We start from the raw sequence: 14,421 nt of genomic DNA, 5'->3' as shown, positions 1-14,421 counted from the left end.
AGCTTCCAGAACCCTTTTTGTGGGTCAACTGAACTCAAATGACTCTCACTCTGGTCACCATCCAAGGCAATATTCTGCAAGTAGAACTCTTTTCATGGGTCAGTCGACCAAGTGACTTTCACTCTTTTGGTCGCGGAGTAGTTTTCTCTTTCCTCTATAATAAAGGAGGAAATAAGGCAGGTTGCCACCCTACTCATCCCTCTATAACTGCAGGAGGAAATTTGGCAATTTGTCTATAACCAGACAATGAGGCCAAGTGGATTTCTCATTCCCACAAGGAGGTTGAAGAGCTCTTCACTCTTGTGCTGCTGCCTTAAAAAGGCCTCCTGAACAAACTGCGCACTGTGTTTTCACTGAGATGGTTTAAATGGTCTCTGCACCTGGCTTCTCCAGGGCTTCTTCCCTTCACTCTGCAAATATATCAACCTTAGGAACATGTTATCTTCGAAGCCTGTTGCTATTTCACGGTCACTTTCTAAAACTTGCAGATTTTTGTTAAATCTGTTCTCTTAAAATGGCAGTCCCACACAAATAAAATGAACTGAAAAATGGGAGCACATCACATCTGAAACAAGCATCAGGATAGAGTTGTGGAATTGTTTCAATATAACACGAGGCTATTTGTACAATCAAATCTACCTCTTAGTTGTCCAGTCTGTCCCCTTTAACCTGTCCTTTCTCTGTTGCACTCACTCATCTAGACTCTATATGTATATGTGCGTATGTATATGAAATTGAGCTGTGAATTTTCCCATTTGTGATTGTTTGCCAAAAATAAAATCAGTTTTTCACAAGAAAATCATGGGGCAGGTGTGATAGAAATGTGACATTTTTAAACTATTTTGTTGAACTTATTTAATTTTTATATGGAAACCTTGTTTCCATTAGTTTATTGTTATTTCTGAACATTCTAAGTTCCATTTAAGTGTTGAGACTAGGGTGGGGTGAGTCCTTTCATATTTTGGCAGCAGTTGGTGTAGACGGAGTCATTGGAGGAGAGGGTTGCAGGATTGCCCTAGTTGCATTTACAACTCTGGTTTCTTGTGGTCTTGGGCAGAGCATTTTCTGTTCTAAGCTGCAATGCATCTGGACCATTTACTTGCCAACTTTCTTCAGTTTCTGAGAAAGTAGTCTTTGTTTCTCAGTTTAATTAGAAATAAAGTATTGTATGTGAATGTAGGAAACATAAATAGTAAGTTTGCAAAGGAGATGTAGATTAATGGCGTAGATGTTGAGAAGGGTAGTCTTTAGCTGCTGATCAATATTGAGCAGATAGTAAGATGGGCAGAGATGGATTCCTTGATAGGTTCCTTGTGGAGAAGGCCAAAGGGCTTGTTTCTGTACTATATAACTGACATGTCCAGGTTTGAGGAGTGGCATTGCTGATTTGTTAGATTAATTTATTATTGTTAAGCTTACTGAGATGCAGTGAAAACCTTTTTTTGTCCCATTCAAGGGCTAGCAAAGAATTGTCATGATATGTTACCATCAAACAAAAAAAGTCAAGTTTATTGTCATCTGATTGCATAAATACAACATTATGAAACAGTGTTCTCCAGTCTCTGTTGAAAATATGCAGACACGTAGCCAGAGATCGATCACATACAGACATGCAGTACATATGCAGGACAAGTATTCGTATGTACAAATAAATATTGTTTTGGAAATATGAGAGTCTTGATTGGTTAGTGTGAGCAGTATCTTTGGTCATTCAACATTCTTGCTGACCTGGGCGGGGTGGGGGGAGAGCTGTTTCTCAGCCTGGTGGTGTTGGCTCTGATATTCCTAAATCTCTTTCCCAATGGGAGTAGCTAAAAGATACTCTGTGCAGGGTGGAAGGGGTCCTCAGTGGTTTTGCAAGTCCTCTTCAGACAATGATCTTGGTAGATCACGTTGATTGGGGAAGGGAAGGACACTCCAGTGATTTTTCTCTGCCACACATATGGTCCTGTGGATTGATCTCTGATCCATTTCTCTGCAGCAATCATTCCACACTGTGATGCAGCCGGCCTGGACATTCTTGATAGATCTCCTGTAGAAGGTTGACATAATGGTGGCCGGTAGCCTTGCCCACCTCAGTCTTCTCAGGAAGTGCAGTCACTGTTGTGCCTTCCTGACAAGTGAGAAAATGTTTTGTGTCCAGGAACTTGGTGGTCTGCATTACAGAGTTATTGTGTGGTGGAGGGTGGTTGTTCCTGGACCTCATGAAATCTACGATCATCTCCTTTGTCTTGTTCACACTGAGACTCAAGTCTCCCTTATACGATATGACGTGAGTTTCGTTGTTGCTTGCGAGGCCAACTGCTGTCTCATCTGCAAACTTGATGACCCTGTTGAGCCTGGATCTGGGATGCAGTTGTGGGTCAGTAGTGTGAACAGGAGCGGGTTGAGCACCCAGCCCTGAGGTGCACCACTACCCAGCATTATGGTACTCGACATTCTGCTACCAACCTAAACAGACTGGTCTTTGCATTAGGAAGTCCAGATCCAGTTACAGAGAGGGGTGTTGAGTTCCAGTGTCGGAAAGTAAGAGACTTCAGAGAAGCCTGGTGGTTGCAGATTATCTCACTTTCTCTATTGTTGCTTCCACTGCCTCCATAACCAATGTAACTGTCACTGCCATAGACTTGACTTAACTTATTCCTCAGTTCAGCAGCAAAAGGTCTGCAAAATGAGAGGTTAACCTCCCATATCCAGGTTCTCTATCATACTACTTTGACCCTGGTCTAGATTTTTCCCAAAGTCGTCACTGCAGCTTAACAAGAGGCCTTGGACCTCCAAGGCCCACCTTATCCAGCTGCCTTCATTCTACTATATTCAATCACCAGCACTCAAATCACCCTAGTGGGACTGATGGACTGATATCTGCACTACCCTTGGATCACACCATCCATCCTGGATTGTGGCTGTAGATGACTTCTTCTCAAACCACCGAGACTGAAGTTTTACAGTACATTGACAGGTCCTTCAGTGCAACTTGTGCATGCTCCCACCCCCCAGCAATCCACTTGAAATTTAAAGAAGCATATTACAATATTTGCATCATTTAGCACCAAGATCAAATTGTGCATTAAAGACAAAGTTTCTCTACATGGAAGTAAACAAGAAAATCTGTTGACGCTGTGGTCTAGAGTGGTACACAAACTCAACAGCCCATTGATGTTTCAAGCTGAAGGTGTAGGTCATACTGGAGAAATGAAGGAGAAGCCAATGTAGTGGTTTGTGGGATTGCTGAATTGGAGGTGAAACAAGAGAAGCAAGTGCCAGTCAAAAGGAGAGAAAGAAAAACAGTGGTCAGGTAGAGGAAGTTTATCATGCAGGATGGAGTGGGAGATTAGAGGTCAAAGGTTGCTAATGCTGGAATCTGATCAGGTGAGAAGAGTGACCTGCTGAGATTCTCTAGCACTTCTGAGTACTGTACAAGTTTTTCTACATGTTTTATTACCCTCCAGCTATGTTTTTTACCAGACGTTTAAAAGTCTGTTGCTTGTGACCTACTATCTTGGATGCTTTTTTTTTACTTTTGTGTATGGAACATTTAAGAAATGAAGATGAACAATAACTTTGGTGGTTTTATGAGGGAAGGAGAAGGAGGAGATTTGTTGAGGGATAAAGTAGAAAATGATGTGACGTGTTCCAGAGTTTTAAAAAGGAAAGGAAATGTTGATGATTTCGAAGCAATTGAGCATAGTTAGAATGAGGGGGGGAGGGAGAATAAATATTTGGGGAAAAAAAGGAGGTAAAATTGATCAAAAGAAACAATACTTTAAAAAGCATTAAATACTTGTTGCTTTGTGTTCATTCAGGACAAAATTAATCTCTTTCATGCAGGGCTGCATTGCTTTGACTGATGAATACTAAAGATCAAGACACATTTTCCACTAGAAAATTATTAGATCTGATACTGAATACTCCTCTAATCAAAGACTTGACGCTAGAGTGAAGAGGTAGTCAGAGTAATGAAAATTGTGAAAGGGATCGAAAAATCATCTAAATTCTATTTTGAGTCGTGGGAAAGGAATTTGGCCATGTAATTTACTCTATAAATATTTGAACTATGTTATGGAGAAAGGAGTCATGAAAATAGTTGTGTGCTTGAGGCCATAAATAGTAGAGAAAAATGAGGAAACTGAAATTGATGCTGCATAAAAATCAGGCTTATGACAACCTGCATGTTTGTGTATCTCTAAAACTTCCTATGGCTTGGGGCATTTGTCAAACTGGTTTCCATCTAATATCCTGTTGATTATACAATAAGAACGTGGCTTGAGGATTACAGGTTGTAAAAAAAAAAATATGGTCTTTTTGGCAGGTTGAAGAGATGGTGCAAAATCACATGCAGTACTCTCTGCAGGATGTCGGTGGAGATGCTAATTGGCAGTTGGTTGTCGAGGAGGGAGAAATGAAGGTGGATAATATTTGCATAATTCTAATATTTTGAAGGTTCCTTTTATTGTCAAGTGATAATACATTAAAAATGTAATATGCATGATGTACTTCAACTTTTGTCTGCCATAAGGCAAAGAATCTCTGTGAACATTGCCTGCCACCCCAATAAAAGGAGAAAGAAGCAAGAGTTGCTTCAGAGACATTGAAAGTCCATGAATTCACTTTAAGTGCTCCCACAGCTTCTGCAGCCACACAGATTTCAGTTCAAACCATCAACAATTCGAACTCCAGATCTGAACCTCCAATACATTCAGGAAGCTTTCACTGCCCAAGGCCCCTTGGGAGCCCTTGCCTTCAGCACACTCTCAAATCTTGGTTCTGATACCTGGTTCCCATGAACCAGTCCTTCGACCACGCCACCAACTGCCTGCAGCCTTTGTGGATTCTTCAGCCGCTGAACCCCTTGCTAGTTCACTGCAGTGGTCACCATACTGTAGGGTTATCCCCAATGGTTCTGATTTTCAACAGGGTGTGTTCTCTTCATTTCTGGTGTGCAGCACTGATCTGTTGCTCTACTGATGTCTGCAACTCATTGTGGTACACTTCCCAACACAGGCACCTCCATCTTAGCCACAGACCCCCATGGTTTCAGGATTTAACTAAAACATTGTCAGTTCCTTTAAGAGACCTTTTATTTAGTGGAATAGATTTTGCCTCTCAACAAGTCTTTGATCAAGGCTCGATCAGGTCATGTTCTCAGCAGATGTAGATGTTGAGGTGAACATTTGAGAGGATGCTTGCCATTTAAACCCAATAGTTGAAGGTTAATCCAGTCATCCATATTTCTCCAATATAACACAGGTATACAGAAGAGAAGTCGAAGAGAATGGGATTGTCTTGGATCCTCTCAAAGCAACACACTCTGTGAAAGGTGTTACAGGCCATGAAGTTTGCCATTATTTCTGGAATGTGGATGTTCGCAATGATTGGGAAAGTAAGAATATTTTGCGTCATTTTCAAATTTATCAAAGGTGCCTATAGTTCTTGAATAATCAAGAGCAAATAAGGGTTAAAAGTGAAATGTTTAAAGGGAGCATTTGAGGATCTTCACGTAGAGAGTGATGAGAGTATGGAACAAGCAGCCAGCTCAAGTGTTCAATTTTGAGATGAGAAAAGTTTGGATAGGTGCATGGATGGGAGGGCAATGGTGCAGGTCATTGGGATGAGGTAATATAGTTTGGCATAGACTAGATGGGGTGAAAGGCCTGTTTCTGTGCTGCAGTGTTCCATGATTCTACCATGAAATGTTACTCATTTATAATTTTAATTAAAATGTTAAATTTTAAATAAATATTATTTTACCACTTGATTCAGATTTGCCATATTTAAACACTTGTCTCTAAATAAATATTATTTTACCCCTTGATTCAGATTTGCCATATTTAAACACTTGTTTCTCCATCCATGGACTCTTAATTTTACTAATCTTCATTCTACCATACTTACTTGCCCATTTTTCCTTGCTGTGCCATTAAGAGTCTTCATTTTCATCCATTTGACATGCAAAATACTTCAAGCCTAAAAATGCAAAGGCAAGTCTAAATGGACCAGATGCATTTAAATCCTCGTCTTCACCAAAATCTCGATTATTCTATCTCAACCCTAATCTTGTTCTTTCTGATTTTTTTAGGGAATTACATGCATGTCTTTCATATTTTTATTAGTGCTGATCACTCCAGTGAAGCTTGAAAAGGATTCATCAACTGTTGTGTTTTTGGATGAAAGAATATTGGCCAAGGCCCGAAAGAATTCATTGCTTTTTCCCACATCCAAAGTTTGGCAAGTGATCTTGATCTGCTGGAGCAATTAGATTGTTCCTTTCATCATCTCATCAACAAGTAACATTTCCAGCACTAAGCTCTCCCTCTGTATTACAATAAAATATCAACCTAAAATTGTTGTTTGTTCTTGGAATGGAGTCAGGTACTCCATTGCCCTTGAAATATGATGTCCACTTAGCCCAAGCTGTTGCTTCCATTGAGAGGAGGATCTTCCTTTTGTTGCAGAGGAGTGGCGAAATAAGATTTGTAGTGAGACTAATTAGGGTTTTGGATTGAAACCCAATATTTTCTGCGCTAAGATCATTTTAATCATTTGTGCAACCAATGTTTAATTATTACCTGAATTTCCCTAAGCCTGAGTGCTTTGTGATTTTTGGCAAAGTATCCTTTTCAAAAGAAAAAATGCTTTTAAAACAATTGCAATTGAAATTGCTGTCATTTAGCTGTTTATGTGAAGTAAGCTCAGCACTTGTGCACATATATTTGCTTGCAAGAATTCTAGATTTGGAATGCCAAATCTGCCCATTTTGTTTCGTATCTGGACTACCACTGTAAGCTCAATTTTCTGATGTTCCTCGGTCCTTTCCCTAAGGAATCCAGTTAGATTTCTGCACTGGCTTTATTAGACTGTATCTTGTTGACTTTGGTGGATATTAAGTGTCTGCTGATAGAACCAGAAAGGTACATTTCATGCACTTATTTTGGTTTAATGCTTTTAATTAGAAGACTTCATTGTGTTTATTGCAATCATTTTAAATAATTTTGAATGTATCTGAATGCCAAAAAGTGTCACTGTTTTTGTAGCTGGTCAAGCTGAGAATGAAGTTTCATCAAATACCTCAAGCTTCCTGGGGCACTAGGGGATGGCGCCTCTATTGTGCCAGCTGATGTATCTGGAGTCTTGAGCCCCGATAAATTTGTTGATAGCTAACTGCAGGTGATTATTGTGGGTCTGGACTGCAAGATCTTCCCCATTATTTTTTTTTTAAATCATAAATGGGATGACATGTAATTTAGGTCCCCTTTCATCCTTGGCAAAATGTTTGACATTTGACAAATGTTTTAGCCTCTGTTTCAAGAATAAAATGTAATTTTAACTGGAGTTAAATGAAGATTGACAAATCAATTAATATTGGACAAACAACTAAATGAACTGAAATTGAGCACAATATAAAATTGAAGACCAATATATTGTGACAGATTATATTATATTTTATATTATGTGTAGATATGTTTTTGGAGGAGAAATTGTTTGGGTTTAGTGTAGGTCACAAACAAACTCAAGCCAGACAGTCCAGGCTACAAATGCCTTTGCAAAAACTTTGAAGAACGCTTATAAATAAAGACTTCACAAGTAGGTGTTAATTGGACATGCTGTGGGGCAATGGATTATTGATTTGGAAAGCAACAGATGAACAGACTCAGAAGTTTGGGACAGGTGCCACAATCTGTCTGTTTGCAGTTTGCTGTTCTAAGAAGGTTATGTGGATTTGCAAGCAGAAAGACAGTGAGAAGAGACCAAACAGGCGTTCTTAGTGTGTGTATGTAAGTGAGTTGGTTTCTGCAGTCATGGCAAGCTGGCAGCTTGTTGAAACCACATTTTGAAGATGGGTTGTGAGTTCTGAGTTCAGGGTGTTCAAAACCCTTGTGGTCTATACAAGAGGAAATGGCTGGCCTGTTTCACCTGAAATAAGGGAAACAAAATGAACTATGTGGTGGCCTGCAGAAGGAAAAGTTAATATTTGTAAAACCCTGATGGGGTGAGTTTCTTTGGCAAGACACTGAAGTGGCTGATTAAAGAGAATCCAACAAGCAACAAATCTCTCCGAAATCACCATGAACCTTCCTGAGCGGTAACCAATTACCTTTAAGCACCAGACCTTGGTGAAAATTCATAAATGTTAAATTCTGTGCACAGTATAAGAATTGCCTGTTTCTGATGAACTTGGAGGAGTGAGATTAGTCTGTGAATCAAAAACTTTTCTGAACTTACATACATTACATACCTGTGCACGTAGAATTAGAAGGGGGTTAAGTTTATAGTCATAAGTTAAAGTTTGATCATATTTTTATGTTTAAATAAAATTAAAAATTATTTAAGTAACAAAAACACAAATGCTGGAGAAACTCAGCAGGTCAAACAGTGCCTTTATGTAGAGATACATGTAAAGTTACATAACTAATGTTTCGGGCTTGAGATAAAGGTACTGTTTGACCTGCTGAGTTTCTCCAGCATTTGTGTGTTTTTTCATTTAACCATGGTGTCAACAGAATCCTGTGTTTTACCTTGTTTAAGTAACTATTTGTCTTCGTGAATTTCTACTGCTGCTGGGCTTTGGTGTCCTCTGGGCTCGTAACAGTATTCTTTCATTGGCTCGTCTAAATTATATTATCAGCCACAGAAAAGACGAAGCACTAACAATCAACACATTATTCTCAATATTTTCCTTTGCTCAAAGGTGTGTTCACTAGTCGAGCATTTTGCTTTCCATGTGAATGAGGTCTCTATCTCAATCATGAACAATTACCTCGTTTCAGAAGCAGTTATTAACTTTATTTTTATTTAAACTTGTATATGTATTTATAATCAATGTTTTCATATCTTGTCCTATTGTTTTGGAAAAGTAACCAAGATATTAAAGGATCACTCCACCACGTTCTCTTCTCCTCCTTCCCCTCAGGAAGAAGATTCATGAGCGCACCATCAGATTCAAGGACAATTTTTTTCTTGCTGTAGTCAAGCTCTTGAATGAACCTCACAGTAGTAACATAATGTTTCCTCTGTTCTAATGTTCTTTCTTTTTAATTTTGCTCTTTGTGCATTGGTTTTATTGCTAGATTGCTTGCAAAACAAACATCACAATCAGAATTTATTGTACTGAATAGGTGCAGCATTACAGGTGAAAATATTGCTATGAATTAGATTTTTTTTAAGTAATTAAATTGGCACAAAAGAGAAAGTGAGTCATGTCTATGATTCATTGTCCATTCAGAAATCTGTTGGGCGTTCGTCTTTAGCCTTCCGTACCTACTTCCTGATGGTAGCAGTGTGAAGATGGCATGGCCAGTCTGGTGAGGGGTCCTTGAGAATAAAAGCTGCTTTCTTTAGATACTGCCTCTTGCAGATGTCTTCGATGGAGTGAAGACTTGCGCCCATGATAGCGCTGGCCGATTTCACAATTCTCTTTCCTTTTCCTGTCCTGTGCATTGGTACCTCCATACCAGCCTGTGATGCAATGAGTCAGAGTGCCCTCCACAGTACACCTATAGAAATTTGCAAGAGTCTTTGGTGACATACCAAATCTTCTCAAACTCCTCAAAATATGTAGCCTTCACACAGTGTATCAAGGTACAGTGAATATAACTTTCTCACTGTACCTTGGTATACAGGATAATAAACTGCAAATTTGACTTGATCATGACCTCATTTGTGTGAAATAATTTATCTATTTACACCCATAGCAACCATAGAAAACTTCCATGTATTAGAAGTTCTATCAGATAATGCAATCATCATCTACCAGACCCACAAGGTATGTACTACTTTTAAGTGTGCAGGTGATGACTTGTATGGTGAAGGAATGTCCCAAGATTCTGTTGTTTGCAAGTTTGTCACTTTAATCAATGTTTACAATAAATGGAATAAAGCCTGAAATTTCCTTCTGTGATAGAACATCACTTTCAGTGGTTAATCTCCTTTAACCACCTAAGACTGGATAAAATTTTGTGCACTGCATGGTCTATGAAAATGAAAACGTCAAGATTTGATAAGAAAATTCTATTCTGAAGTCCCTCTGATCTCAATCATCTCCATGCCCCTACCATTCATGGTGTATATCCTGGTTTCATTTGTGTTCATAAGATGAATCACCTTGTGTTTTTCGGGGTTAAATTCCACATCTCCAATTTCAATAATGTTAATAAAATGTCGACATCTCTGCAGTCTAACCTCACTTTATCAATGACTACACCAATCTTAATGTGATCTATTGCTTGTCGAAAACTGATTTTGCTTCCCACATACATGTCAATATGTATTTCATCCAATGTTCCCGGCACTAATCCTTGTAAGATATTACTGGTCACAGGTATCTAATCACAGAACAACCCTCTGTCTCCTTTTGCCAAGCGAGTTATAGATCTAATTTGCTAATTTATCCACAGGCCCTGAATCTTTCTACCAATTTGAACCATGTCAAAGCCTCTTAAGGAAATTCAATCAAATTGGTCAGGCAGGATCTGTGCCATAGGTTTCTATCTTGTTTCAGCTGCTAAACAAGATGGGAGCCCATAGTATATCAAGAAAGATACTAGTATGGATAGAATATTAGGTGCTTCCCAGAAGCCAAAGAGTAGAAATAAAGGAGGACTTTGGCAAATTAGAAAATAGGAAAAGAAGTGGCTGATAAAATAAAATGTGTGCAAGTGTATGGGCATGAACTATGGAAGAAGGAATAAAGACAGGCTATTTTCTAAATTGGGAGAGAAGTCAGAAAGCAACAACATTTGGGACTCCTTATGCAGGATTTCGTAAAGGTTAGCTTTCAGGTTGAGTCAGTAGTAAGAAGAGAAATGCTACAATACCATTCCTTTTGAGAAGGCAAGAGTATAAAAGCAAAGATAGAATGCTGAGGCTTCAGAAGACGTTGGTCAGGCCACAAATGGAGTATTGTGAACAGTTCTGGGCCACATATCTCTGGTAGAATGTGCTGGTGTTAGGAAGGATCCAGACAAAGTTTATGAAAATGATGCTGGGATTGAGAGGATTAATAGATGAAGAGTTTTTGGCTCTCTGGAGATTCCAAGGATGAGGAGTGATTAAAGCCTGCTGAATATTGAAAGTGCTAAATAGAGTGGACTTGGAGATGATGAGAGTCTGGGACCTGAGGACATAGTTTCAGAATAATGGGATGTGCCTTTAGAACAGAGGTGAGATGAAATATCTTCAGCAAGATGATGGTGAATCTGGAATTCATTGCCATAGATGGAGGTGGAGATTTAAAAGTTCCAGCCTGATCCTGAACAATCTCTTCTCTCATCTGTCTTAACATGGGGATTTATCCACCTTTTGAGTCTCCAAAACACTGATTACCTCTTTGTATGGAGACCTGCTCTAGTCTTTCACATACCCCTTTACAGAATTCTCTAGCTACAAAGACTGCTTCGTCTGAAATATCATTGAGGAGTATTCATTTGGGGCCTCATTAATAACTTCTGGCTCCATTTGCAGATTTCCAGATTGTCCTTAATGGGCCCTTTTTCCCTTATTATTCTTTTGCCCTCAATATACTTCTGATGTACCTTAATCCTGTCTTCCAATTGCTTGTTCTGACCCTATTTACTGTCCTAATTTTCTTTTTATGCTTCCTTAGATTTGTATACTGTTGTTAGGCCTCCCTCTGTCATTAGCTTCCTATACCTGTTATATGCATACTCTTCTCTTCACCAATCTTCAATATCTTTTTGATATCCAGGATTCCGTGTGGGTGTACTGTGGGGGTGTACTGGCGGGCGGGGGGGGGCGGGGCGGGGGGGTGTGTGTGTGTCTCATTTCTATCTGTCTCCTGTTGGTCTGTATTCTTCCCCCTCCCCTTCTTCCCCCTCCCCTTCTTCCCCCTCCCCTTCTTCCCCCTCCCCTTCTTCCCCCTCCCCTTCTTCCCCCTCCCCTTCTTCCCCCTCCCCTTCTTCCCCCTCCCCTTCTTCCCCCTCCCCTTCTTCCCCCTCCCCTTCTTCCCCCTCCCCTTCTTCCCCCTCCCCTTCTTCCCCCTCCCCTTCTTCCCCCTCCCCTTCTTCCCCCTCCCCTTCTTCCCCCTCCCCTTCTTCCCCCTCCCCTTCTTCCCCCTCCCCTTCTTCCCCCTCCCCTTCTTCCCCCTCCCCTTCTTCCCCCTCCCCTTCTTCCCCCTCCCCTTCTTCCCCCTCCCCTTCTTCCCCCTCCCCTTCTTCCCCCTCCCCTTCTTCCCCCTCCCCTTCTTCCCCCTCCCCTTCTTCCCCCTCCCCTTCTTCCCCCTCCCCTTCTTCCCGTTTTACTTCTTTTTAAGTAGGCCCCATGTCTGCTACTTGCTCATACCTCGTGGAAGGGCTTAGGCTAGAAATGTAGGAACTGTATATTTACCTGCTAAGTTCCTCCAGCATTTCTGTCTTTTTACTACATTCACAGCATCTGAAGACTTTTTTATTCCACTCCCTGTATTTGTTATCCCTGATTTTTATTATTTACAGAACCTATTGGCCTTGAAATCTTACTATTTCTATTTTGTGCAGATTGAGCTTCACCAGCAAGTCCATCCTCCAAATTTTTGCGAGACCTTCCCTATATGAATGAAATGTTCATATGGTCATGTGCCCCCCCCCCCCACCCCACCCCTCTTCTTCCCTTCCATCCCCTGCCAAATATGTATCCTATCCTGGAAGTAACGTGTTAGAAATGAACGTCAAAATTTTTGGCCCTTTATCGTAATGATTTAGAATTGATAATTTGCTGATTATTTTTGAATTTTGTCCAGAGGGTATGGCCAGCCTCTCAGAGGGATGTACTTTATTTGTCTGCAATTCGAAAGGTTCCAGCCACAAATGAGAATGATCCGGATACATGGCTTGTCTGCAACTTTTCTGTCGAGCATGACAGTGCACCTGTAAGTGTCTGTTTGCATGAGAAGTTTATTTAAAACTAGTTGAAAGACTATGAAACCTGTCCAGTCTCTAATGCATAATTTGATTTTGGTACAAAAATTTGCAAATTTTGCAAAATGTTTGAGCTATTACTTTAAAGGGGATTACAGGGGAGAGGGAGTTTCAAAAGAAAGGGCATTGACAAGTTAGGCTGAAGGGCCTGTTTCTATGCTGTAAAACTCAAGTCTGGTAACTGTTGAAGATGGTCTTTAAAAGTAAGGTGCTAATTTAAATTCAAAATTGTCTTGTGTTTCTGCATCTATTTAATAGCAGAATAATAGATGTGTACGTGCCAAAATAAACATTGCCATGATCTGCCAGACACTAGTAAGCCCTCCAGAAGCCGACCAAGCAATCAGTCGAGACAACATTCTTTGTAAGATTACGTATGTGGCCAATGGTAAGTTAAAATTTCTAAAAATCTACTGATAACCAAGTGTGCTGTGGGGAGTATACAAATCTAAGTCTCAGGCTTTGATGAAGCCGGTCACGTGGGAAATGTCCAAAGGTATCTTGTGTCACCTCGTAGATTATTTCACACTGTGCTCATAAGCTTGAAGGAAAATAAAATTAAAACTATACAAGTTGAAAAGGATCCTTAGCACAACTGACCATCACTTCTCACTTTTGTATTCTAGCCTTTTAAAGATGAAGACCAGCATTTCACTGGCCTGCATGACTTCTTTTGTGTTTATATAGTACTTTGCTATATCATCCAGCTTGGAAATCATCTGCAAGCTTGGATAAATAATTCCTGTTTCCTTCATCTAACTTGTGAAGATGGGGGGGAAAAAAAGCAGTGCAGTCCTTTCCAACACCTGCTTCCTAAAATCTCACCAATCTGAGATAAAGCCCTTTTATTGTTGATTCTCCCAAGTGATTGGCAACCCACATTGAAATATTGCTTCCAACTACAATCCCCCCCCCCCCCACTCCCACCAATCTAATTCTTTGGCAAAATTTTGGAAGAAATCATGAAATTTTCCCTTTTCATTCTATTAGTGACATGTTCAAATACAATTTAATGAGATTCTATGTTGGTGACGTGCTCTACTTAAGTCTGCGCTATTGTTCATTGATCAGCACTTGTGTTTTGATACATTTGCCAGAACCGAAGTTTGTCTTTAGTTGTCCATTTGTTGGCTTCAATTATGGAGTGACAGTTTGCAATTTTAGAATCCATTGGTTCAATCCTCAAACCAGTAGTTTCAAAGTACTATATAACCATATATCCACTTACAGCACAGAACAGGCCAGTTCGGCTCTACTAGTCCATGCCGTAACAAATCTCCACCCTCCTAGTCCCACTGACCAGCACCCGCTCCATACCCCTCCAGTCCTCTCCTCTCCATGTAACTATCCAGTCTTTCCTTAAATGTAACCAATGATCCTGCCTCAACCACATCTGCCGGAAGCTCATTCCACATCCCTACCACCCTTTGCGTAAAGGAATTTCCCCTCATGTTCCCCTTATAATTTTCCCCCTTCAATCTTAAACCATGCCCTCTAATTTGAATCTCCC

At 40.1% G+C, this 14,421-nt stretch overlaps 1 protein-coding gene across 6 annotated transcripts in view; it reads left to right on the top strand.

The window, feature by feature from the left end:
* LOC138763420 (ceramide transfer protein) overlaps nt 1-14,421 on the top strand; it is a 110,878-nt gene that overhangs the window by 89,043 nt on the left and 7,414 nt on the right. For 4 of the 6 annotated variants that reach the window (XM_069937531.1, XM_069937540.1, XM_069937544.1 and 1 more), the window contains 5 exons: nt 4,313-4,408; nt 5,251-5,383; nt 9,693-9,763; nt 12,734-12,862; nt 13,170-13,299. In XM_069937531.1, the coding sequence (XP_069793632.1) occupies nt 4,313-4,408; nt 5,251-5,383; nt 9,693-9,763; nt 12,734-12,862; nt 13,170-13,299 (559 nt within the window). The remainder of the gene's footprint in view (nt 1-4,312; nt 4,409-5,250; nt 5,384-9,692; nt 9,764-12,733; nt 12,863-13,169; nt 13,300-14,421) is intronic. The other 2 variants (XM_069937533.1, XM_069937558.1) reach the window with 1 other exon arrangement.

This window comes from Narcine bancroftii, chromosome 1 (genome assembly GCF_036971445.1).
Source record: "Narcine bancroftii isolate sNarBan1 chromosome 1, sNarBan1.hap1, whole genome shotgun sequence".
Taxonomy (NCBI): domain Eukaryota; kingdom Metazoa; phylum Chordata; class Chondrichthyes; order Torpediniformes; family Narcinidae; genus Narcine; species Narcine bancroftii.
The sequence above is the reverse complement of the archived record's forward strand: the minus strand, read 5'-3'. Positions and strand labels throughout refer to the sequence as shown.